Source organism: Trichomycterus rosablanca, chromosome 16 (genome assembly GCF_030014385.1).
Source record: "Trichomycterus rosablanca isolate fTriRos1 chromosome 16, fTriRos1.hap1, whole genome shotgun sequence".
Classification (NCBI taxonomy): domain Eukaryota; kingdom Metazoa; phylum Chordata; class Actinopteri; order Siluriformes; family Trichomycteridae; genus Trichomycterus; species Trichomycterus rosablanca.
The window spans coordinates 23,667,486-23,693,939 of record NC_086003.1 but is presented as its reverse complement, the minus strand read 5'-3'; the positions used below and the strand labels follow the sequence as shown (position 1 = coordinate 23,693,939).

Sequence of the window (26,454 nt, the reverse complement as noted above, 5' to 3'; positions counted from 1 at the left end):
TGTGCAGGAAATGGGCTACAGGTGCCGCATTCCCCAGGTCAAGCCACTTTTGAACCAGAAACAGCAGCACTGGACTGTTGCTCAGTGGTCCAAAGTACTGTTTTCGGATGAAAGCAAATTTTGCATGTCATTCGGAAATCAAGGTGCCAGAGTCTGGAGGAAGACTGGGGAGAAGGAAATGCCAAAATGCCTGAAGTCCAGTGTCAAGTACCCACAGTCAGTGATGGTCTGGGGTGCCATGTCAGCTGCTGGTGTTGGTCCACTGTGTTTTATCAAGGGCAGGGTCAATGCAGCTAGCTATCAGGAGATTTTGGAGCACTTCATGCTTCCATCTGCTGAAAAGCTTTATGGAGATGAAGATTTCATTTTTCAGCACGACCTGGCACCTGCTCACAGTGCCAAAACCACTGGTGAATGGTTTACTGACCATGGTATTACTGTGCTCAATTGGCCTGCCAACTCTCCTGACCTGAACCCCATAGAGAATCTGTGGGATATTGTGAAGAGAAAGTTGAGAGACACAAGACCCAACACTCTGGATGAGCTTAAGGCCGCTATCGAAGCATCCTGGGCCTCCATAACACCTCAGCAGTGCCACAGGCTGATTGCCTCCATGCCACGCCGCATTGAAGCAGTCATTTCTGCAAAAGGATTCCCGACCAAGTATTGAGTGCATAACTGAACATAATTATTTGAAGGTTGACTTTTTTTGTATTAAAAACACTTTTCTTTTATTGGTCGGATGAAATATGCTAATTTTTTGAGATAGGAATTTTGGGTTTTCATGAGCTGTATGCCAAAATCATCAGTATTAAAACAATAAAAGACCTGAAATATTTCAGTTGGTGTGCAATGAATCTAAAATATATGAAAGTTTAATTTTTATCATTACATTATGGAAAATAATGAACTTTATCACAATATGCTAATTTTTTTAGAAGGACCTGTATATATATATATTTGTTGAGCTCCTAGTTACACCACTGGTAGTTACTCATTACACACAAGGTTCATCAGTTCACAAGGTTATATCGAACACAGTCCTGGACAATTTAGTGTCTCCAATTCACCTCACTTGCATGTTTTTGGACTGTGGGAGGGAACCGGAGCACCCAGAGTAAACCCACGCAGACACAAGAACATGCTAACCCCACACAGAAAGGACCAGTAAACCCATGTGGACATGATAGAATGTGGCAAACTGCAGACAGTCACTAAAAGCAAGGCTTGAACCCAGATACCATGTTTTGTGGCACATATTCTACCATCTGCACAACCATGCCCCCTTACTCACATCTAGAGAAAATTTAGAATAAACCATCCACTGACTGGCATACTTTTTGAAAGAAAATTATAGCATATGAGGAAACCTATATGTGGAAATGGTAAGAATATACCAAACTCCTCAAAGACTTCTCCTTCTTAAAGGTGAAGTTTGAAACCAAGCCACCAGGAACCTGGTGCTGTCCAGCATTTACAGTACATAATATGCTTACACATTCATGTTCCATCCACTTACTGTACTTAAATTGCTGCCAAGCTAACAATTATCATTAATAATTAATTTGTTGTATAATAACGAACATTCAAATCTATTTTTATAACCGATTTTATCATGACCAGGGTCACACTGGGTCTGAAGTCTAGCCACAAACACAGAACAAAAAAGGAACAGGGCACAAATTCACCTTAGGACATCACACCAAGAGGCAGTTGGCAGTAGCAAATTCACATACTGCCTTATTTTTGAAAGGTAGAAGAAAAAAAAAACCAGTAGAAACCAATAAACATAACCAAATGACAAACCAAGAAAGTGGTTTAAGATTAAGTTCTTCATACAGTTAAAATTGAATTATATGGATGTTGTGCCATGTTAGATTTTCTCTCCAAATAAAGCAAATCATTTAAGCAGATCTGCTTTATTCATAAGACCTGATCACTTTCTGCCACTTCAGTTGGCGAGTACAGCAGTATCTTCAACAAATTCTTTGCATGGCACAATATTTTCTTCTCAGAATGAGCTTCTTCCTTGCAGCAGTTACAGAAATATTTGATACAAACCACTTTTTTTCCTATAGAAATACAGCCTGACATGGGCACGGTGACTGTGAAGATAATACTTTAAGCAGAGCTAAACAGTAATAATCAGTAATCAATGAAGTGCACACTGTACATTGTAATAAACTTTTTTCCAGACAAGGATATCCATAAAAAGTTTTATTTTAGAAATCAGCCGTAGAACATGGGAAAGGAAAACATGCCCACAATTTAACAATGAATAGACCTACACTTACTGTATTGGCCAAAAGCAGAGACTTCCAGTTTATTTTAAAAAATCATTACAACCTTCATTATAAAAAGTCCAGTCAAAAGCTGATGAACTGGAAGAATTATACACTCTTTGCTGGGCATTAATAATCATATATACAAGAATAAACAAGGATCAACAAAGGAATCAAAGCATGAACTTTTACAACAGATGCTGATGTTGCTTCACTGTAGCCCCCCAATACAAAAACAACTACACTTACTGCAGTGTGAATACTTACAGAACAAAGACAGGAGGGGTAAAGGAGTACGATTCCTTTAAAAAAAAAAAATCCAAAAATTGTCGTCTCCCCCAACCAAGTGTCTTTCAAGCTCAGCCACGACAAAGCCACTTAGTGGCCGTTACATGCCCCAGCCACCACCCATGCCCATGCCACCATTCATACCACGACTGCCTCCGTAGTAACTGCTGCTTTGGTTACCTAATGATAGAAAGAAGAGAAAAATTACACATAGGTGTTTCAACTCACAACACTATGCCTGTTAATCTTTTTTGCTTATTCATATAATGCACATACATAAAAATGCCATCATCTTTAAACCTCAGTTGTTTTATGTGCATTTAGACAAACATTTCATCATTTACCATAGTCATTGTATCCACCCATGCCTGACTGGCTATTATAGCCTCCACCATAGCCACCGTGCCCATAGGACTGGTTACCTACAAATAAACAAACAAATGCATATGTAAGCTACTTTACAGCATTTTCTAAAATGGCATTGCAAGCGCCATGGTAGAGATTTTTTTTGCCTAAAAATGTTGTCATTGTTGCTCATAAAGCATTTAAATAAATGCTTTTACATAATCTAATCCAATCTACTAGGCAACTCCAGACCACATTGCTATATTTTTATAGTCACTGGACTGGTTGCATCAACTGGTGCCAGCAGTTAACTGCATGTTAACCATCAAACTGAAAAACTAATGTCAGGAAATATCTGAACTTCAGGCCAGACATGAAGTCAATAAATTTGATTATTAATTATTCCAGAATTCTATTTTAACAGACATGCTCAATCTACTTACCCATGCCTCCCATGTGGCCTCCATAGCCATTACCACCCCTTTCAGTTGAGTTTAAAAATAGCTCAACATAACGATGTTCTGCAAACATAAAAAAAAAAAAACAGTAATGAGAGGAATTTCTGTTGGCTGTTGATTCTGTTTATTATTTTTTATACTGTAATATATCTTTAAATTGACCTTTTATTAAAACATTTCTTAAAAGTGCATCAGATTTCTGTTAACAAGGTGTATGTTCACATTAATCCACCTTTTTCTTCACCCAGCAACTATTACATTTAAAAACCACACATACACCTGTGGCGTAGCTGTCTAATGCACCAACCCAACAGCTCAATTTGTCTCACACTTGTATAATTCAGAGATTTCATTTACTCGGCACTACTTACGCATATTTGCTTTATCCTTGGACATGGCAGCCACAGCATCCTCGTGTGTGGCAAACTCAACATCAGCCTCCCCAGTTACCCGTCCGTCTGGACCCACTTCAACGTGCACACGCACCGGGTTCAGAGGGGAGAAAAACTGTAAGAGGCAACAGAACCAAGTTTAGTGTTAAAAAAGGAGGCTCAACATGTGTGCAGGTGTTTTGTGAATTAAAGCAATAGCATACGTTGTAGATGTCGTTTTCTGTGGCACGGTAGGGAAGTCCTCGCATGTGCACACAGTGGCCAGTGGTGCTTGAGAAGTTGGATCCACCATCGCGATATGGTCCATCTAAAATTTATGAAGAGAAAGAATTACTTTAAGCATTTAGAGAAGTGACAAGAACTTGACTCGTTCTAATGTTTCCTCAAACCTAGTCTGGCAGAACTATACTTATACTGTCCAGATAAAAAAAAAAAGAGAATCAGTCTGGTAGTTTTAAATTAAAGATATGAACTGTATAAGCCAAACTATAAACTATTATGGAACGATAAATTAAGGCAGAACCAAAACTCGCCCTCATAGACGAAAATACTCTCCCCAAACTGGGAGAGTAGGGCCAACAAGTGCTTACTCAGAAACTCCCAGTAGTCATAAACAGCATCACACTGAAATGTGCAACACTGCAATGCAAGAGATAGCCACTACTTAGTTTAATGCTAGTTTTCGAACCTCCACCGTATCCACCGCGGCGTGTCCTGTCGAAGGATCCCCCTCTGCTCATGCCGTTATAGCCTCGACCGCCTCCACTTGGTCTGTCGTATGGGCCGGGTCTCATGCCCATGCCTTTACGCGGGGGCTCGTAATGAGTGCGTACCTCGGCACGGCTGCTCTTGAAGATCTCAATGTACCTAAAAGCCACCAAAAAGGTTTTAATGTGGAGCTTAAAGTGAAAGCTTTTAAAACTAGATAAATCAACATCTTTTTAAATTTAGCTGCATGACAATTACACCAGCCAAAAAATATATTTTGTTGACCAAGTAAATATAACCTTATTTTACACATAGATGCCATAACTGAAATGTCAATTGTAATTGGGGCATGTGCAACAGCTTGTAGGACTTAGTAGGACTTAGACCATAGTCTGACAGATTGATTGTTGTTATATGGGAATTTTGCTTTGTTGCACAAACAACAATGAAGATTTTTCTTTACCAGCCCAGACATTTAAACATAAGACAAGTTTAACTAAATACATACCAAAATTCTTCTTCTGGAGACATGTGCATGTCCATGTCACATGAGGATAGTGATTATTTAAAGCATTTCCACATTGCAGCCAAATTTTCTAGGCACAGATTAAGCCAAACACCAAACTAAATCATAAGGCCCTTAGGATCTTCCACAAAAGCCACTTTAGTTAAAGTTTAGGCTTAATCTCCACCCAGAAAACAGTCTGGTACATTTATTTAAGTAAAAAAATACCACCAAGAAAAGCAGCTTGAACCCGCCAACCATCCCCACCTGTGCCCTATTCTTTCCTTGTGTTTCTTTAGAGCCTTTTCAGCTATTTCCTGTGAAGCAAACTGCACGAAGGCCTCCCCCGTACTCCTCCACATGTAGTCCACCGGCAATGTTATCCCATTTGGCACGATTTCCAACCCTTCAACCCAAGGACAGATAACCCCAGCGGGGCAAAAAGTCAATCACATGCCCATTTACACTGTTTTTCTTTATCTTTTTGATGTACAAACAAAGACATAGACCAAAAAATAAATGCATTAAACAGCAGGACAGTTTAACCACTTTGGTCAAAAAACCAACATTTTTTATTTCATTATTTTTGTTTAATTGGTTAGAAGATTATGAACAATTTTCTATTTAAACTGGTGACATCAAGAACAGAAGTCAAAATTAATTAACTAAGAAGTTGGTCAAAACATACAATTACTTAATTTACCCACTTATAAATAAATAAAAACAAATAAGTAAAGCTTTAACATACCTGAAAAGAACTGTACAATCTCCTCTTTGCTACAGCCAAAAGGCAGACCACGCAGTCGCACCAGTCCTTCTCCATCTGCCTCTTGGCTGTTTGGACCAGTGTGTTTAAGAACCCAATCCATTTCAACATTGTTGGATCTAAACACTAAAAGATAAGATGGACAACTTTGATTAGAGCAAGAAAAAAAGCCAACACATTGCTGTGCTACATGCTGGGTGAAATCTAAAGTCTGATATATGCTACTGTTCGTACAGGCATTAAACAGGTAGGTGCAAGGTATTTTTGAGAAGTTACTTGTTGAACCAAAGAAGGCTAAAAACGGTACAGAGTTCTAATTATCCTAATGTGTGGGAACAGGGAACTTTTATTTAATGCACAGTGTTGGATATATGCTCTCGGGGGACTGATGTGTGTTCAATGCTCGCTGCAAGTGACTCCATGATACCATCATAATTTATTCCAAGATACAAATAGAAAAAGAAATCAATTCATTATGCATCGTCACCATCACAATTTATATTGTCATGGTGATATAGCAATTATGTAGTTAGATTAGTACCTTCGACATATCTGTGTCCCATGGATTCTCGATCTTTCTTTACTGCAAGTTTCACATCCTCCTCAGATTCCAGCTCCACAAAAGCCTCTCCACTCGGTCTGCCCTCTCTGGTGTATGTGAAGTGAATACTCGTACCATTGTTAGCCACTTTGCAATCTGAAAAGATGTGAAATAGAGAGAATACATGACAGATTCCGTATCAGTACTTGTGTATGCGCATTAATATCAGTATTAGTCATCAGTATATCTGTATCGTTACCTGAGAAGAATCGGGATACTTCATCTACAGAGCAGGACCAGGGCAAACCTCTCACTCTCACCACAAATCCCTCATCATCTGCCATCGTTAATCTAAAACAAACAGCACGAACAAAAAACAGGAGGATTAACGATACATTATTGGTATGAAGATTGAGGTGAAGTGGAGTTTTGAGAAGCTGGAGAAAGGAAATCAGTCAGAGCGCAGTTACATCAGGAACAAAGAAACTGAAAGCAAATGGCGCTACAAATACCAGGCCTCAAACACTAAACCCTGTTTAACTACATTCTCACCTAGAATAAATACAAACCGACAGAATGTAAACTTAATACAGAGTTAAACACTAAATAAAAACATTTTTAGTACAATAAATAAAGTAAAGTTTAAAACATTACCGTTTGTATTAGCTTTAGCACGGCGTGTTCGACTTCCACTCGGTGGCTCAGCGACGCTTCTTCTGTTCTAACCGCGGATGAACGCTGGTAATGAACCCAGCGCCCCCTGCTGCTCAGCTGTATACTGGAGAAATAAAGAACAGACCGAGTCTGGGGGCGGAGTCACGGCTGGTGGGCGGAGTAACAATACATTTCGTCTTCAGGGTCGCGTTGGGTCCGGACTCTAAAGCTAACGCATTTCACCTACCGGCATATTTGAGAGGGTAGGAAATCCAAACGATTACAGGACGCACGTACAAAAAAATAACTTTCCGTCGGCAGGGTCTGTGGGCAAGATTTAAAAACCACCTAGTATAAAAGAGGGCAAAATTCCATAGGAGATTTTATGTCTCAATATCATGTTTTATGCTTTCAAGTGTTAAATCACTTCATCAGCTCAAGTCAGGAAATGAAAAAAGACCAACACATCAATGAAATTCATAATGAATTAACATTCTTCATATTCGTATTATTATTATTATTATTATTATTATTATTATCATTATTATCATTATTATCATTATTATTATTATTATTATCATTATTGTTATTATTATTATTATCATTATTATTATTATTATTATTATCATTATTATTAGTATTATTATTATCATCATTATTATTATTGTTATTATTATTATCATCATCATCAGTGTTTTTTCTGTTGTACTTTGTGCAATGCATTTTATAAAACAGCGCAATATTTGTTCAACTTTTTTAAAAGGCTGTTTATTTATTTATTTTTTGTTCATTTTTATATATCTTTTATATATATTCCTACATTTCTATTTTTAATATATGTGTAAACAGTTTTATATCTATTTCTGAAAGCTGCTGTGGGATAATAAAATGCTATTTTTTCTTATCTTATCATCATCATAATCATCATCATTATACGAAATACTGAAGACAAAAGAAGAGGAGAGCGATTAGTAAAAATTAGAGTGGTAAGGATGGATCAGGGACAGTAAACAACAAAAAGGTAAATAATAAATTAAACAAATAATAATTTTTCTAAACCAGAACTGTCGTTTTACTTAAATATTAAAGTTGTATTTATTCATTTTGTATTTATTTAGTGTATTGTATTCATTTGTAGCGTTTTTGTTATTTTTTTAGTGTTTGTCACATAAAAAATGAGAAAATGAAAAACGTTACACTGGAGGATGCGGGCATCGATCCCGCTACCTCTCGCATGCTAAGCGAGCGCTCTACCATTTGAGCTAATCCCCCACACTGACCACCCAGCGAGCAAAACATGCTTTCTACAGGCAGGGGTCCTCAGTGCTACTCCATATACCAAAACGACTGCAAAAACTTAGTTTATCGAACAGAAACGGAATAAATTAATTTATTATCTGTTTTACCATCGCTTTATCATGTGGATATTGTGGATACAATTCACTGGGCGAAAAGTAGGAAACAACATGGACAGGTCGCTGGCCTATCACAGATAAATAAAACATCAAATAACAGAGAAATCTGCACTAACACGTATTAAATACAGTCAGTACCAGTATAAAAACAACAAAGAGAAGTCATTTCAAAGACGAAGCTCAACCGTATAGTTTAAAAACCACCAACTACGAGATTATTAGACGATCCTGTCAGAAGTAAACTTATTCTTTTATTCCCCCTCAATCATTGTATAGTGATCAGGGTCGCGTGGGCTCCTGGACGCCAGTCTAACTCTGAACACGTGGTCAGAGCTGCCTGATAGGTTACTTATTAGTGGTTTGGTTTGTGTGAACCTTTACAACCACTTTGCCAACCAAGAATGATTTAAAATTGATTTATTTACTAGGATTTTAACGTCATGTTTTACACACTTTGGTTACATTCATGACAGAAACGATAGTTACTCATTACAGAAGATTCATCAGTACACAAGGTCAATGTCGAACACAGTCATGGACAATTTTGCATCTACAATTCACCTCAATTGCATGTCTTTGGACTGTGGGAGGAAACCAAAGCTTGCAGAGGAAACCCACACAGACACAGGGAGAACATGCAAACTCTACACAGAAAGGACCCGGATCACCCCACCTGGGGATCAAATCTAGGACCTTCTCATTGCTACCCACTGAGCCAAGGTGCCATCGTTAAAACTGTTGAACGGCTGGTTAAGTTAATTTGTGCTACAAGTGATATAGATGTTAGATGTATACAGTACATTTGTCATTTAAATAACAAAATACATTATATTTAAAAAAAACGTTTTTTTGTTTAGTCTCAAACAGCTGATTTAATTGCTCAAGGCAATTAAAACGAGGTACTTTTCCACACTGCTGTGTAACTGCATCCTGTGGTGTGATGTCCTTGTATGAGAAGTGGTTAGAGGGAAAACGGTAGTGACTGGTTTAATGTGTCTGGAGGGAAGCAGGTGTTGGCTCTCACTCTCCTGCTTTGGCCCTTACTGTGCAATTATTTGTTGAGTTGTTTTTCCCCTCTGTGTAAAACTCCAGAAGCACTTAAACATTTCTGCATCCATATAAACACTTAAAAACACTGTAAAAACAGGTAGAGTAAGGAGTAGTACTGAACCCAGCACATTGGAAAGATTCCATAAAACTACAATAATTCAACATTTAAATGTTAAACAAAAAAGTGACCAACAAACAAAACCAAACAGTTTTTTGTAGCTGAAATGACAAGATGCAAAAAAAACATCTTTAAATTAAGAATTGTGGTTGCTTGAGTGGTGCAGCAGTATAACACACTAGCCCAGCTCTACTGACACCTTCAGCTCTCGAGTTTGGATCCTCGACGACGCTATTGACTTTGTTGGGCATCCAAACAGGGTGGTCACTAGGCTTTAATCCTAATGTATAATTGCAAATCCTCGATCAAAGCGAGGGTGGTACAAGATGAAATTAAATTGTAATAGGGAAATTGCTAAAAATTACAAGTATGAGAAAAATGCAAATAATTCACTACAGTGCAGAAAAGAATCAATCTTCCTTTATTAAATGACATGAATCAGTTTTCACTCTGGCTCTCATTTGGACAGTGTATCTCTAGAACATCCTGTCTTCTGTTTAGATCTTCAGGCTTCTTAATGGCTCATTCATTGCATCTCTTCATCCTGTTGCAGATTGTTCTTTTCTCACAATGTCAACCAAATCTCAGGCTCTAATTTGAACTTTGGATGTTACAGTGCTAATGATGATGGCCAGGTTGATAAGGATCCAGCATAACTGTTTCAAGCATAATTGTCTTTCTGTTGTATTGGTTCTTCCCATAAGTTTGGTTACCTGGGTCTGAGTAAGAGGTTAGGTTTGATTTTGGTTTCAAAGGTCTTTGCCTCACCAAAGTTTAAAGGCATCAATATTGTTTGTGTCTTGCTTTTTAGTGTGCAGATATGCCAGTGGTAGTGCACTAATTGGACATACTATTTAGTATGCTAGGGTGCATCTTGGAACATGTTTAATTAGCAAGCTATCGCTTTAAACATTGCCTTTAGAGAGAATACATTAAATGGCAGAAAGACTTTGTTCCCAACCACTTTTTAAACCAAACCCCCACAAGTTTTGCATTTCAAATCATTAAAAGCATGCATGATATCCATGTTGCATTTAGATTTGTGTATAGAAATATAATGCTGGCTTTAAGTGGGAACTGGAAATGACTAAATTGTGAGACAATTAAGTTAAAAAGATGGGAAGGTTTAGTGTTTTATTAAAGCAGCACAAAATATCATTTAGCACCAGTAACAAATACTGGTTTGGCTATAGAGTGCAACGAGTAGTTTAACTCACAATGTCAGCCAAATCTCTCAGGCTCTGATTTGAACTCTGGATGTTACAGTGCTAATAATGATGTTCAGGCTGTTAAATGATCTAGGTTAGAACTTCAGGACTAGAGTTGTACAGCATAAGGAACAACATACAGTATAAACAGCTCCTTATAAATATTAACAGTAGGTTCATCTATGACTTAACTATTAACATGAGCAATAAAATCAACTGTTTCAAACACTGTGCAACACAAAACAAACTCCAAAAAACCCCAATTGGGCTGCATGCAACTAAAAAATTAGTTATAACTAATGTGTAGAGAAAAATACACAATTGGATTAAAAAAAAAAAAAAACACTGACTTGGCAATATTTTAGTGCACAGAAACTTCTTTGAAACACAAAAAATACTAATTCCCTGTGACATCAATGACAAAAATACATCAAATAATTAAACTGACCTTCATACAGACAAATCTATTTAATATGGAAGATGTTTTTAATCATATTGTGATTTGCAACTATATAGAATTTCTATACGCCAATATAAGGGTAAAAGGTTTTTATAACTAAAAAAATGTGGTTAGCTACAGTTAAAAATGTATTACACAAAAAATAAACAAGATTATTAAATACTTTGCTCTGAACAATTGTACTGCTAAAATCAGACAGACATTAAATAAAATATGAGTGTGTACAGGATCTATAGTAAGCCTTGATCACAAGTTCCTTAATGTAAGGAAATATAAGCCAGCTCTGTTACCAGCACATACACACACCCTCTGATGAGGCTACATTTCAGTGTACGTTCACATTACAGTGTACGTTTCAGCAGCTCCATTGCACTTCAGCATGCTGTTACCTACGCAACAGGGCAAATGGGCACCGTTCCACATCGTACCATCTCTCTTCAAACAAAGTGACCTGAACAGATTCAACACTGACATGCTTTATCTGGTTAAGCCATTGCTGATATGCCAGAGATGCCCTTCTTCAGTTGCCCCTCTGGCGGCCCACAAAGCGGTGCAGCTTCTCACAGTGTTCCAGCTTCATGGTCTCAGCCTTCTGCTTCAGTCGCTCATCACGGTACAGCTGGCCCAGGTTAGCCAGATCCGACTCTGCAAACAATCCATAGGATCAGAACAGGGTATGGTAAGTGAGCGCCATAAATCATTCTGGTATTCAATGCATTATATTGCATTGTATCTTGAGTAGGGGAGTTTGGCTTGCGCATAGTTGACAGTCAGTTCTGGACAGCAACATGGGACCTTGGGACCTGGGTTTAATCATTATTCCTGAGTCTGTGAAATATCTCCAGGTACTTTAGATACATTTATTTCTACAAAAAACTGCCTATTCTTAATTAGCCCCAAGTGCATATGTGAGTGTAGGTTGCCTGACAATCTACTGGCATCAGGCTGTTTTTCTGCCTAGCACTTAGCATTTCCAGTTGGCACTGGACCCACTGCAAGCCCCAGATGAAGCAGTTTGTAAAAATGAATGAATTAATATTATAAGTTATACTATCAATCAAATAAACATCTGGCTGGTTAAGCAAGGAAATCCCCACTATCAAGTATAGCATTAGAATCACTCAGAATCTTACTGAAGTATTTAAAAGTACTCACTCTGTTGCTTCTCTTTCCAGCAGCTGTTTTGTAAATGGTCTATATAGTCGTTCTCTATGGTCTTCTCCAGTTCATCCAGAGCCACCCCACGGTACTCCTTCTCAAAGCTCTTATCCACGTAGTACTGTACACCCATGTTCTGCGTTTCCCTGGACACCACCAATCCCATGGAGCTTAAAGAAGACAGGCTTTTTTCATTTACGGAACACAAACCTCAGCACAACAAAACCTCACAATGTCTAACAAAGAATTTATACAACTTAACATTTCATTTAGAAATGACTGGCAAAAGCTGCAGAAGCTTTATCCAATAAGTAAGCCAACAGTCGTCTTACATTGTTGAGGTCACATGGTCTAAACATGATGGCTGTCTCATTTTAAACCTGCAAAGCCTTTGGCACCTTAAAATATGTTTATTTATTTATTACAGGAAACACATGATTATGATGTAAAATGCATAGTAGGAAAAAGAGTTCCTACTGATACATAATACAGTAGAATAAATACATTGTTTCCATGACTACCTACATAATAGCATAGTATAGAATAATTGTATTTTGATAAGTAAAACAGTTTTAGTATTAGATTAATAGGTCATTATTGTGCTGATCTAGCAACATATTGTTGTGGTAAAACCCCATTACACCAGTAACTTTCTGTATGCAATGGTTTGCAAAACGGCTATGGTTACTCTGACAATACAAAAAAATCCATTAAGGTGCCAGTGTTTGCAATTTTCTTGAGTCTTGGCATGAATACGTAATTCAGGTTTTGCAAGCTTGAGACATGTAAGTAAACTAAATAAAATGAATTTAAGGGACCAAATCAATTCAAATGTACAAAACATGACATACATAAAGGAGTTTGTTGACAAGCTGTCTCACATGGCAACATGTCAATAAAACTAACACACTTTAAATCCATTTACATCCAATTTAGCCTCCTGACTCACCAAGAATTCTGTTACATGATTTAATTTAGTTGTGTTGAGTAATACAGTGTAACATTGTAAGCAAAACTACTTTCTGCTGATTAAAAGGCATCTGCTGATGACACTATAGTCAGCACTTGCTCAGATTTGGGCTCAGTGTTAATTTTGACAGCAAATTTTGATTTAGTTTTAGTCATAGTCTTTTGACTAAAATGTAATTTAGTTTTAGTCATAATTTAGTAATCTGAATTGTTTTAGTTTTAGTCTAGTTTTAGTCGACTAATTATCATAAGAATATAATCGACTAAATCTACAGTCGATTCAGTCGACTAAAATACATATTTGTTTGTTTATTAGGATTTTAACGTCATGTTTTTACTAGGGCTGTCAAACGATTAAAATTTTTAATCGCGATTAATCTTTATTCACTCACATACTAGGCAGTAATACTATCCAGTGGTTTAATGGACGTTTCTACACGAACTGAGTGTGTTTAGACTAGGGTGGCCAGATTCATAGTAACAAAAAGGAGGACATTACACCCCAAAAAGCCGGACATCTTATTAGGAACAGGGGGACATGCTACTGCAACACACAGAATGAATCCAGAACCCATATAACAGTTTTTGACCAATTTAAGCAAGAATTATATAACAAATGACTGTTTTACTCACTAAATGTTGTGTCTTTTCATATTTAGGTCCGTTCATCGCTGCCTCAAAAGTTTACTTTTTGGCATTTTCACCGCGTTCCTGATCATGAGAGCTGAGTGATTGACTCAGGTAGCGCGGTGTTTACAAAACAGAGAGGGCGGGCGAAATTCAACCACCCAATCACAGACTAGCATTTAGAGGGCGGACCTTCTCCGATTGGCCAGTGGTAGCTCTATAAGGAGTCAAATGAGGCTGTTAAACCAATGAAATACAAAGCATTTGTTTCGACATGTACCTGAGCCAATGGTAAATAATATTGATCAAAAATGAAACCAGTTCACTCCAAAAGGAGGATTTTTAAGTGTCCGTCCTAGCGTTACGTGAATGGAGGACTGGCAGCTTCTTTATTATGCAAGTGCATTACTACGACACTACCACGCTCGGTAACATTATGTTAACAAACCGCAAATAAAAAACGGTGGCAAGTCCGACATTCAAACGTTTGTTCTACCAGTCAAGTCTCAACATGAACTAGAATTTGCGTTAACGGCACTAATTTTTATAATCGCGTTAAATTGAGATTGCGTTAATGCGTTATTATCGCGTTAACTTCGACAGCCCTAGTTTTTACACATTGGTTACATTCATGACAGGAACGGTAGTTACTCATTACACAAGGTTATATCGAACACAGTCATGGACAAATTTAGTATCTTCAATTCACCTCACTTGCACGTCTTTGGACTGTGGGAGGAAATCGGAGCACCCGGAGGAAACTCACGCAGACACGGGGAGAACATGCAAACCCCACACAGAAAGGACCCGGACCGCCCCACCTGGGGTTCGAACCAGGACCTTCTTGCTGTGAGGCGACAGTGCTACCCACTTAGCCACCGTGCCGCCCTAAAATACATATAAAGGGTGTAAAATGTAAATGCTTTTTTATCACGTCCCTTAAATTATTTAAGTCATTATATACACTTACACAAAATGAAACATTTTTAACCAGTTATGGAATATTATTAATGTTTGAATGTGCAATACACACAAAACCAGATTTAACTTATTTCAAACATCTTTATTTACCTGACCTTGCTTATTGAGCATAACAATAACAAAATATTAATCACCAGTAGGCCTGCTCTGCCTGAAACATATATGCATTGTTCATAACAAATTGCATATTACATTCTTTATAAAACTGGGTACCGTTAAAGCAGCTGTGCCATTATGTTGCCATTATACTGCCAGCAGTGCCAGATGTTTCAGATTTGTTGTGTTTTTACCCTAGATCGCCCCACATGGTTTACACATCGTCTTGTTTTTCACGACGTCAAATGAGAAATGTGTCCATATATCGGCTCTCATCTTTCTCCCTGTTGACATTGTGGAGTTAACCTAGTTCCATAAGTAAAGACAGTTCACAGGCTAGTCTGGTCTTCCCGGGTTTAGATCAAACTTGTGCGATTGTGCTCTTACCGCGGTACAGAGCTATCTCTATCTACGGCTCTGCCGCGGTACTGCAAAAGATTAGTACTGATTGGATGGCTACCCGGCTTGTCCCGCCCCTCCACATACGCTAAAGTAGTTATGATTGGATCTCTTTCTAACTTGTCCCTACCTTCCACAAAACTAAATCAGTTCTGATTGGATGTCGCCCCTGCCAAACATTTTCGTCTCGTTTTTATTCGTTGACGAAAGTGTCGATTCATTTCGTCATAGTTTTTATCTTTTTTTGTAGTTTTTATTTAGTCATCGTCTCGTTTTCGTCATGAAAAAAGGTTCGTTGCCGAAAACTTTGACGAAAATCATTCGTCAACGAAATTAACACTGTTTGGGCTACTGTGATTCAGAGCAAGCACAATTCCTTTACAGACCAACAGAGCAAAGACTTTCTGTTATCTGTCCAACAATACAAACACATAGTCAAAGTACACTAAATTCAAAACTTATCATCTTAATACTGTAACTATAGTACACGTGACTTCTCTCCTATCCCTAATCCCGGTATATAGTTTTTTTTCTGTGTAAGAGTTCCAGTATAATACTATCACGCATGTGAACTTTGACCCACCTAATTTGCATAAGGGTTTAAAGAAAACAAGACTCACGGTTTGTAGAAGAGGCTGTATGGAGGACTGGTTGCCATCAGCTGGGTTATCACAGAGATGAGGATCAGCACCAGGACGGGCAGAAGCTGCAGGATGGCTGTGAACGAATTCTAAAAAATATAATATATTGTTACAAAACTACAACCGTAAATCAGAAAAGGTTGGTACACAAAAATGCAATGTTTCTTATATTTACTTTAACTTTTATTTTATTGGAAACAGTATGAACCTAAGATATTTCATGCTTTGTCCGGACAACTTCACTTCCTTTGTTATTATACATCCTGTACATATGTACATATACATTCCTGCATTTCAGGGCTGCAAAACATGCAAAAAAAAGTTGGGATGGTAAAGCTTTTACCACTTTATTTCTTATCACACAATTTAAAAGACATTTTGGTTTCGAGGATATCAAGCAATGAAGTGTTTCAGGTGTTATTTCGTCCCATTATTCCAGCAAACACTTCTTAACGTGTGCAACACTACAGGGTTGTCATTGTCCCATTTTTCATTTGACTGACTACAGACAGAATGTGGGCTTGGGTAACTAAAATCAGGCTATACATGAACACAGCAGATTGTGACTAACCTGGCTGCGGTTCTCCTGTACCTCTTCTTCTCGTCTCTCAAATGCACGGCGTCTGCGTGGCTGATAGAACTGCGAATAAGAAGCTCCTCTGTTCGTGTATACATGAATATTGCCTGCAGAAATCAGAATTTTATGCATGATACATCTGGCCTTTAAGTATCATACAAAAGTTATATATTTACTAACAACTCCATCTAAGTGCTATATTTTCTGGATAACCTTTATGGAGGACAAAATTAAGTTTCATTTATGCAACAGGTTCTTTTATGTTTAGAAGATAAAACTACACCCGGACTAACCTGTTGGAAACCTGCCACCAAAAAAGATGTTGAAAAGTTCTTCGGGTGAGATATCGGGTTCGAAATCCCTGTGGAAAGTACGATGGTATGCATGTGTGTATCGCGGCTGAGCGGAAGAATGACTCGCTGTTTCTGTGGCACCCTGTTCTCCATATTGATCGTACTGCTGCCTCTTCTCTGAGTTACTCAGCACTGCGTAGGCATTACCAATAGCTGCCAACAAGAGCAAGAAAATAAGACACAGGCTGTTGGATGACAATAGGTGCTGAATTACTGTAACAAAATGATTTCATAGATAGAGAAATTACAGTATTTAAATTGTCTGCTTATTCAGATGGCACTGTGGAACATGGTGCATGGAGAGAACAATGGTAAACAAGTGCCACCTGCTGCACTGAGTGCATTTACAATAATGTAAATCCCATTATTGACTGACTGAAGTTTATGATCCAATTATTCCCAAAGACAATTTTCTCCTGAATGTTTCCCCTTTATCCTACAATCTAGTCTATTCCAATATGTGATGTGAATCCACTGTTGCTTGCACAACCCCCATTCTGATCAACAAGCGCTGGAGACCACACACCCCCAAAGACACATGTCCAATCCTTGGCCAGTCTCGGGTTCCAATACAGAGCTGTATCACAGATGGAGAGCCTTATCTCAGCAGCAGCAGCAGGAAAAGACCCTGTCCGACCTCCCCTCCCTCAGGCCAAGTTGGTAGCTCCTCTGAGATTCAAATTCACAGGCTTGAACACTCTACAGTGGTGAGCAAGCACCCTCAGAAAAATTTTAAATTTTTGGATTTTAGATGATTTTGTAAATGTAATTTACAGTGTCAAATGTATTTTCTGTACGTAGACCCTACCTTTAAATGCATCAGTGGCCCCAGGAGCACAATTCTTGTCTGGGTGGAAGCGCAAAGCCAGCTTTCGATAAGCCTTTTTCAGGTCCTCATCACTAGCATTCTTCGGCACTCCAAGAATCTCATAAAAGTCTTTACATTTTTGTATCCTGCAGAGTCAAAAGCACACAGGTCCATAAAATGCAGGGAGAGACAGCAGTAAGTTTGTAAGTTATAAGTAGAAACTGCATGTACCTGAGAACTCCCTGCCTCTGCTCTTCAGTATAGGTCTTCTTATCATCGCTGGATCCCTCGCCAGCCCCTCCAGTACTGCGACGCTGGTGCTGGACAGGACTGTCATCATCTGTGTTCCTCCAGCCAGGCGGTGGCGTGTACGTACGTTCAGTTTCGGGGGCTGCTGCACTGCCATTCTTCACAATGGCATCAATGAGCACTAAGACAGATATCAGGGAAGGTTTGAGATAATAAGGCTAAACAAAACTCTCCAGCCAACAGCAGTTCTGTGGTTAAAAAACTGACTTATGATGGGGGGGATTAACATAAATTATACCAGACAGATCCTCAACACAGTACCACAATCACATGCATTGATCTTATACCTGAGTATTAGCACAGCACAAATACTGGCCTGAAACCCTAAGTTTAAACAGATTTCAGTTGTATCCACTGCTTTTTATACAGTAGGTACGATTACTGATAAATGTACAGTTGAGGTCAGAAGTTCACATTTCTATGTGGACAACTGACCATAAGCTTGTTGGACATCCCATTTTAACACCAAGGGCATTAATATGGAGTTGCCATTCTCTCCCTTTTTGCAGCTATAACAACATTTGTAGTCATTTAATCAAAAGAGCATTTGTTAGGTCTGATGTTGACCAGGCTCACATTTATTGTTCTACTTTACTGCCGACTAAAAGATGTTGAGGAAAGAGTCCCCAGATGTCAAACTAACTAGGCAGTAGTGGAACATTTTGGACAGACATCACAGACAGCTCTCTCTCCAACACAATCAAAAAATGTAAGGAAAATCACATAAATGGGGAAAACATTCTGACAACAATGGTGTTCCATTCTTCAATCAAGGACGTAGCCATGAATTGAACTAAACATTGAGGGGACATCCAACCAAATCTAAAAGGATTGATGGGGGGCATTCTAAAACATTCCTGCCATCTCAACAACTGATTGGAATATGGATGGATCCTAACATTACACCCCCACCCCATATACACTGATCAGTCATAACATTAAAACCACCTCCTTGTTTCTACACACACTGTTCATTTTATCAGCTCCACTTACCATATAGAAGCACTTTTAAGTTCTACAATTACTGACTGAGGTCCATCTGTTTCTCTACATACTTTTTAGACTGCTTTCACCCTGTTCTTTAATTCTCAGGAATCTCCCAGGACCACTACAGAGCAGGTATTATTTGGGTGGTGGATCATTCTCAGCACTGCAGTGACACTGACATGGTGGTGGTGTGTTAGTGTGTGTTGTGCTGGTATGAGTGGATCAGACACAGTAGCGCTGCTGGAGTTTTTAAATACTATGTCCACTCACTGTCCACTCTATCAGACACTCCTACCTAGTTGGTCCATCTTGTAGATGTAAAGTCAGAGACGATCGCTCATCTATTGTTGCTGTTTGAGTTCTTCATCTTCTAGACCTTCATCAGTGGTCACAGGACACTGCTGTTGGCTGGATGTTTTTGGTTGGTGGACTATTCTCAGTCTAGCAGTGACGGTGAGGTGTTTAAAAACTCCTTCAGCACTGCTGTATCTGATCCACTCATACCAGCACAACACACACTAACACACCACCACCATGTCAGTGTCACTGCAGTGCTGAGAATGATCCACCACCCAAATAATACCTGCTCTGTAGTGGTCCTGACCATTGAAGAACAAGGTGAAAGGGGGCTAACAAAGCATGTAGAGAAACACATGGACTACAGTCAGTAATTGTAGAACTACAAAGTGCTTCTATATGGTAAGTGGAGCTGATAAAATGGACAGTGTGTGTAGGACCAAGGAGGTGGTTTTAATATTATGGCTAATCGGTGTATATTGTGATTTGCAGCCTTGCCTACAGTGTTCTGAAGCCGTACAGGCCAGTTGTGGTATATCCATGCACCTCTACTCTTTGTCATAAGTCTGTAATTCTAAAACTCAATCCCAAACAGTTAACTTTTAGTGAGCTGAGTGGATCTTGCGACATGCAAAAAGCCAGACTCTGCACTTTCTATTTCAGATCTGTAACCAGGGGGGCATGTCAGGTTTGGGTAACTCACCTCGGGCTCTGGTGCTGGGGTAGATCTTCTGTGCTTCGTATAAGAGCTGCAGGGCTTTTTCTTTCCGTCCAGATCTCAGGCAGAACTTGGCTTTCTCTATCAGTCTGTCTGATTCTTCTTTATCAGATCCAAACATCGGCATCTCTACCCTGCATACAGCCTGTACCGCTACTATACTGGTTACACCTCACTAAGAGACGGACACACGGCTGACAGCAACAATAACCGTTTGCCAAAAACTGTACAATACAGAAAGTGAAGTAGTTACGATTCTTAAAAGCGAATATCAAAAGAAATATACATAAATAATACACCAATGTACTAGCGAATATTCACAACAGTTAGCCGGCTATCTAGCTGCAGGACATTAATAGCATTAGCACCACAGTGTGTGTGACACGCATCATTAATCCGTATAAGCACTATTAATTACTAATAAACAGCATTTATAAACTGTCCTTTATAAACAAACCCGTTATATCAGCGACACAAACAACTACCTTAATGCTGCTACTACTAGCCAGCAGCGGCCATTGCTTACAGGAACCGGAATCTCAGTGATAACCAATAGGAAAGCACCAAAACTGTCCTTACATGGCATTCAGCTGCTGCAGCCTGTGGTATTTTACTGTTGTGCATTGTGGTCAACACTTTCTGAGCAAAATTTACTTGGTCATACAGTTTAAAATATATTATTATTATTATTATTATTATTTTTACATTTAAAAGTTTAAAAAATCTGCTCTGTTGATCAGCTATGTTCTGTAAAACAGTGGTTCTCAGTCAAGGACTTCTTTGTGTTGTTTATGGCAAAACACTGACAGTGTTGGTTTAGTGGTTCTCAACTATCCAACTATTCTCAAGGTCACCCAAAGACAAGCTGTTATTAATCTCAATGTTTCTTCCTTATAACATTCCTGTACTATTCAAGGGTTTGTAGAAATTAATTTAATCTGACCATATGCAAAACAAAACAAAAATCATAAAAACAATTATTCAAAAGTTAATGACACAATGGGCAAATATGCATAGTTATTTTAATGTTTTATATTACTAAATAATTGCCCAAGTTATAAATATTACTAATCTTATTAATATAAATTATTATTTCTATGTTTCATGTGGACAATCACTAAAAACCCTTCATTAAATGAACCCTTTAAATGTGTAGTAGAAATTTCTTTCTATGTGTCTCTTTCCAGGTAAGGACCTAATTTATCTGTTCTATTGTGAGGTCAAAGAGAGCCAGGAAATAATAATAATAATAAAAAATAAAAAAACAGGAAGGCCATGGTGTCTGATACAGACCAATAAATTGCAGATAATTTTAATACCGTTGTTGAGATGACTGTCACAACACAATGCATCAAACCTCTCTGTGTATAGAGCCGTGTAGTAGCAGGCCAGTCAAAGCTGTTTTGACAGCATATTAGGTGAGTTATTATTTAAGACTGTAAATATTTGCATCTTAGAAATAAATGCACATAAAAATAAAATTAACGTTTTTATCAGTGCTGAAAAAGGGGCAAGATAAAGCAGCATTGTTTAATGAGGCCAGTCAGTCTGTTTGCTGCCCAACTATGATATGGTGGAGATCTCTGTTGAAGTCTTGGTCTTCACCATCCAGTACTGTACTGTGAATGGATGAGATCTGTGGTGAATCTGTGTCTATAAATAAAGGGAAAGGGAAAATGTATTTTGTAATTGAAATATCTAAAACATTTAAATGTGACAAATTAGCAAAAATAGAAGAAATCTGGGGAGGGGCAAATACTTGATTTATGATCAATTGATAACTAAAGTGGGGGGGGGGGGATGACAAACTGTATAGAGGAACATATAGGCTTATAAAACAATGAATGGACATACCATTAACATAATGTGCTTAGTGAGTGTTTGTCTTGTTAAAACACACACACACACAAATGAAGTAATGAAACACAAATAAAGTAATGAAACAAATTTCCAATTTTTCCTATTTTTTTGTTTAAAGTTTAAAGCAAGTGTTATAATCCTTAAACCCGAATGTAAGATTTTGACATCAACTTTGAAGTCTGAACAGGCTTTTAAACACACAAACAGTATGTCAGGTGAATTTTACCAGTGTCTGTGTTTAAAGTCCTCATAGAGACCAACGTGATGCTTTCTTTTTCTCCAGTGCTGGTTATGTGGCTGTTACAATATTGGACAAATTACAAATAAAAGAATTAGAAATATGATGCCTAAGAAATTCGGTAATAAGTTGAAAAATACATATTTAAGCTTTAGTTCATACCTTTCTGACCTCACAGAATCATAGACTTTAACATCTGTAAGGTAAAAAAAAATATTTAATCTCCTAAAACATTATGGTTTCTAGGAAAAATGGTAATTGTTTGCCCTCTCATACAACACACACACACAACCATGTCATACCTTCCTCCTCTTTTTTACAACAATGTCCTCTAACATTAACCACTGTTACCAAGATCAGCATAACAACGATCAGAATCAGAATGAAGCTTATCACACCTTTGAAACAGAAAAATGGCAAAACCATTACAAAAATGAAAGGACCTGCCAAAATTTCTAAAAAGGTAAATCTGTTCCAAAGAGAGCTTACCGAAAGCTAACATGGTGAGGTTGTTATCTGGTTGCTGTGTCGGTGGGACCTGTGTGAGGTCTGGTGATTTTTCTAATGAATTGTTTGAAGCCTGTTTGTTTGTAAGTTCAGTGTCGTCACCTGCACATTTAGAGAGAAATGCTGATACAGTTGAATTGAAAAGTTTACTCATACCTTTTAGAACATGGAGAAGGTGGGATGGGTGCACTAATTTGTCACTAGGTGTGAGTAATAAAATAAATAAAATAATAAATGGAAGAGCAAGATCTAAAATAATTAATGTGAACTTGTCAGGCCATGAACAGCTAAACAGTTTTTCATACCAAAATTAAGTGTTTTCATATTTCCATATAAAAACAACAGTACACCGATCAGGCATAACATTATGACCACTGACAGGTGAAGGAAATAACACTGATTATTTCTTCATCACGGTACCTGTCTCTACAGTCTCTACATAGGAAGGTAAACAAAGCATAATGCTAAGTATGGCCTAAGACACATTAAAATTCAACAGTAGATCACTGGAACACATTCTATTTACTAAATAATCCAATATTTAGCTCACTTCACACCAACATGTACAGTTAGAGTCAAAGGTTTGGCTACAACTATAGGGGACGTTTACAGTATGCCATGGCAAGGATTTAAATTTCAAGCACCCTTTAGGCAATGGGCATGTAAAAGTGGGTTGACTGTTCACAGTTTCTCTGGTGTCTCCAAACTTGTGTTTCTTCTTAATTAATATAATTAGACTATTCAAACAAATTATCTCATAGCCTAATGTGACAGTTTTGGTTTTCTGTGTGATCTTCGCAAAGAGACTTTTGTTTTATGTCATTTTTAATGGGTGTGGTAAAAAAAACTGTACTTATTGGACCCAGATGTGTCACTAAGTCAAAGTCAAATTTAAATCTCATCATACCAACAGATATTCTTGTTATTATTATGATATTATTATCGGTGTTGTTGTTTTTCTTTGGACTAAGAAGTACAGTTTTTTATTAGTCAGTCATAGAAATCTAAACTACAAAACTACCATGACGTGAGTGTATGTAAACATTTGTCCTTAAATGTAATGCGTTTCTTGTAGTAAATATGCTTTAGACTTACCTGCTGAGACGAAAGATGCTGAATAACAGAGGATGATGAAAACCCATATTGTGAGAGCCATGGCTTTACCCAGTTAAAGGTATATTAGAACAAAATTAGCTCATACAGGTCACCAAGCGTAGATGGTAAAAGGATTTGAGGTGATGTTCGCTTCTTTGAAAAGAGTCTTGAAAAAGACGGTGTACAATGTACAGTATGGCTGGTTTTTGGTGAGTAGCTCTCTGTGCCCACTTTTGGTTTGAGGGAGAGGCTTGCGGGCCATGACAGCGTTTAAGCTTCCTGTGGAAGAATTGCAGGAAGCAGATGTCGAGTTCTCATGGAAAATGAACTCTATTAAGCAGAATATTTGTGATTTAGCCTGACTGGAAAACAGAGTCTTTAGCAGTCTGAACAACTACACAAACATGACACTGTAAGATAATTCCCTTTAGATTACCACCAGCAGTATAACAATTCACCCTTTTGGGAAAGCTTTCTATAAAATTATTGTGGTGTGTCTAAGGGAATATGTGCCAGTTTAATTAAAAAAGCATTTGTGAGGTCAAGAACTGAGCGTGTGAACTTCCATTTCCAGGTCTCTACACAGATGTATAGTGGGGTTTAAGTCTGGGCATTTTCTGGGCCACAGGACCTTCAGAAGGACCTTCAAAAACCTGCCCCAAAGCCACTCTAGTGGTTATAGTCGTGTTGAAAGGTAAACTGTTGCCACGGACAGAGTTTGATTGTACTGTTGAGAGAGGTTTTTATAAGAATGTTCCTGTATTTGGCTGCATTTACCAGTCCCTTATTTCCTACAGGTCTTCCTGTCCCTGAGAAGAACCCCATAATGCTGCCACTACCATGTTTCACCTTTGGGTTGGTATTAGCAGTGCCTGTTTTTCACCAGACAAAGTTCTTTCTGTTCTGGTCAAAGAGTTCCATTTTTGTCTCTTTAAGCAAACTCCAAGTACGTTGTCAAATGCCTAGTGGCTTCTTTCTGCAACCATAAACACCTTAATTATGGAGTGTTGTATATGGTAGTCCCCGCAACAGGTTCTACTATCTCTACACAGGACTTTTGGAGCATTAGAACCTTTGACCATTGAGTTTATTCTAATCTCCTTGATCAACATTCTTCTTGTTTGGATGCTTAATTTGACTACATTTACAGTTACATTTTCAGCATTTAGCAGACGCTTTTATCCAAAGCGACTTATAGTACAGTGACAGTATATTGTCTAAGCAATTGAGGGTTAAGGGCCTTGCTCAAAGGCCCAACAGTGGCAACATGGCAGTGGTGGGGCTTGAACCAGCAACCTTTGGATTACTAGTCCAGTACCTTAACCACTAGGCCACACCTGGCCCACACCTGACTAGAAAGGTTTAATGTTGTGTCAAGCTTCTTTAATTTTAATTCTTGTTTTACATCTGTGCATTGCCTATAGAGTTCCTTGGCTTGGGTTTGGTTCTGACAATGCCGTATAGATTGTGGGTCCTTATAGACTCAGGTATGTGCATGTGCAAACTACTGTATGTCCAATCTATTTAAACTGCAACAGGCGCACTCAGTTTGGGGAGCCACAGCAAAGAGTCTCAATACATTTGTGATAAAGAGATTTCAGGTTTTGATTTTTAAATACATTTTTAAAAAACTATAAATAAGATTTCACTTCATCATTATCTGTGATTAACTGTAATTGATGGGTTAGAATAGCAATTATATCCAATTTAAATCAAATGCACAAAACGAAGAATGGGTAAAAGAGCCAAGCAGTCTGAACACTTTCTAAATCCACTGTATGTAATAAAATAAATAAAACATGGCCAATTTGGCTAAGCTTTTTGAATGAAAGTCGCTATGTTAATAAACTTGCCCTGCCTTGCCTATAAAAAAAAATTGGAATCAGCCATAAAAATCATTGTAGCCGCACTCTTTTAATATAACCATAAGTAAACAAAGCACAGAACAGAAAGGTAAAAGACACTGTAGTTCATGCATATTTTATTCAAGAGTAAAAAAAGTGATTTGTCCCATAGGGCATGCTTACAATGTGTGTCATCGTTTAGGAAGTCAAAATGCCAAAACTTAGTTCAAGAGAAAATTGCAAGAAAAAAAATAGTCACAAGTTAAAATCCATTAAACTCCTTCTTTAACAGAAACCACATCTGGACCAAACAAGGATCAGAAAAGAACGGTAGGCTTAATTGTATGAATAAGAAGAATAAGAATATCATCAAGAATTAGAATATTGTTTTCCTTCAAAGTGAGACACATGATTTTCAGCGTGTCCAATTAGTTTAACATGTGAATAAACCATGCGATCATGCTTTGGCAGCCTGAATGTTGCTTTTCACGGAGTAATATGTTCATTCACACTATTGAACAATGTCTGTACATCAACTGAACAAGAAAAAAGTAAAGACACAAGGCTTCACATCTTAAACAGCCAGTGTCTGTACAGCAAAACAATACAAAAATGAAATGAAATAGAATAAAATCATGTCCATAAAAAACAAACAAAAACAAAAAACAAAAGGAAATAAATTCAAAAGAAATAATTACAAAAATCATATATATACTGTATATAGATATAAAAACAAAGTTAAACTTTACAAATATAGTCTGAAGAGGGAAATTATTGAAATCTACTATATTGAAACACAT

General features: G+C 37.8%; 3 protein-coding genes and 1 non-coding gene across 4 annotated transcripts; all 4 read right to left on the bottom strand.

Moving 5' to 3' along the window:
* Positions 1–2,202: 2,202 nt before the first annotated feature.
* hnrnph1l (heterogeneous nuclear ribonucleoprotein H1, like) lies at positions 2,203–7,017 on the bottom strand. Its single transcript, XM_063011565.1, has 11 exons — positions 6,940–7,017; positions 6,545–6,636; positions 6,286–6,441; positions 5,727–5,870; positions 5,246–5,384; positions 4,454–4,632; positions 3,969–4,072; positions 3,745–3,880; positions 3,359–3,436; positions 2,915–2,992; positions 2,203–2,750 (listed from the first exon to the last, which is right to left on the bottom strand). The coding sequence occupies exons 2-11, from the start codon at positions 6,627–6,629 to the stop codon at positions 2,671–2,673; spliced, it is 1,179 nt and encodes a 392-aa protein (XP_062867635.1). The 5' UTR covers positions 6,630–6,636; positions 6,940–7,017; the 3' UTR covers positions 2,203–2,670.
* Positions 7,018–8,138: 1,121 nt separating this feature from the next.
* Positions 8,139–8,211, bottom strand: trnaa-agc (transfer RNA alanine (anticodon AGC)). The gene has a single exon. It is a non-coding gene; the product is annotated as a tRNA-Ala (tRNA).
* A 2,431-nt stretch (positions 8,212–10,642) lies between these two features.
* Positions 10,643–21,014, bottom strand: dnajc18 (DnaJ (Hsp40) homolog, subfamily C, member 18). Its single transcript, XM_063011800.1, has 9 exons — positions 20,596–21,014; positions 20,096–20,304; positions 18,031–18,229; positions 17,800–17,945; positions 16,932–17,144; positions 16,633–16,745; positions 16,041–16,150; positions 12,346–12,518; positions 10,643–11,835 (listed from the first exon to the last, which is right to left on the bottom strand). Exons 2-9 carry the CDS (start codon positions 20,235–20,237, stop codon positions 11,711–11,713), a joined length of 1,221 nt encoding a protein of 406 aa, XP_062867870.1. The 5' UTR covers positions 20,238–20,304; positions 20,596–21,014; the 3' UTR covers positions 10,643–11,710.
* Positions 21,015–21,391: 377 nt separating this feature from the next.
* ecscr (endothelial cell surface expressed chemotaxis and apoptosis regulator) lies at positions 21,392–24,012 on the bottom strand. The gene is made up of 6 exons (XM_063011983.1): positions 23,811–24,012; positions 22,698–22,817; positions 22,511–22,606; positions 22,371–22,404; positions 22,197–22,267; positions 21,392–21,763 (listed from the first exon to the last, which is right to left on the bottom strand). Exons 1-6 carry the CDS (start codon positions 23,869–23,871, stop codon positions 21,654–21,656), a joined length of 492 nt encoding a protein of 163 aa, XP_062868053.1. The 5' UTR covers positions 23,872–24,012; the 3' UTR covers positions 21,392–21,653.
* Positions 24,013–26,454: the final 2,442 nt, after the last annotated feature.

What these genes read in the sequence shown, in the direction of transcription:
- hnrnph1l (XM_063011565.1), bottom strand. Translation starts at nt 6,629, where the DNA reads ATGGCAGATGATGAGGGATTTGTGGTGAGAGTGAGAGGTTTGCCCTGG. An exon ending in GATTGTACAGTTCTTTTCAG is followed by an intron (nt 5,385 to 5,726) that starts GTATGTTAAAGC and finishes CTTGGGTTGAAG; the next exon opens with GGTTGGAAATCGTGCCAAAT. An exon ending in AAGGAAAGAATAGGGCACAG is followed by an intron (nt 4,633 to 5,245) that starts GTGGGGATGGTT and finishes GGTGGCTTTTAG; the next exon opens with GTACATTGAGATCTTCAAGA.
- dnajc18 (XM_063011800.1), bottom strand. Translation starts at nt 20,237, where the DNA reads ATGCCGATGTTTGGATCTGATAAAGAAGAATCAGACAGACTGATAGAG. An exon ending in TACAGGAGAACCGCAGCCAG is followed by an intron (nt 16,151 to 16,632) that starts GTTAGTCACAAT and finishes TATATTTTTTAG; the next exon opens with AATTCGTTCACAGCCATCCT. An exon ending in CTGGAAAGAGAAGCAACAGA is followed by an intron (nt 11,836 to 12,345) that starts GTGAGTACTTTT and finishes GATTGTTTGCAG; the next exon opens with AGTCGGATCTGGCTAACCTG.
- ecscr (XM_063011983.1), bottom strand. Translation starts at nt 23,871, where the DNA reads ATGGCTCTCACAATATGGGTTTTCATCATCCTCTGTTATTCAGCATCT. An exon ending in CCTCACCATGTTAGCTTTCG is followed by an intron (nt 22,607 to 22,697) that starts GTAAGCTCTCTT and finishes TCTGTTTCAAAG; the next exon opens with GTGTGATAAGCTTCATTCTG. An exon ending in GATTCTGTGAGGTCAGAAAG is followed by an intron (nt 22,268 to 22,370) that starts GTATGAACTAAA and finishes ATATTGTAACAG; the next exon opens with CCACATAACCAGCACTGGAG.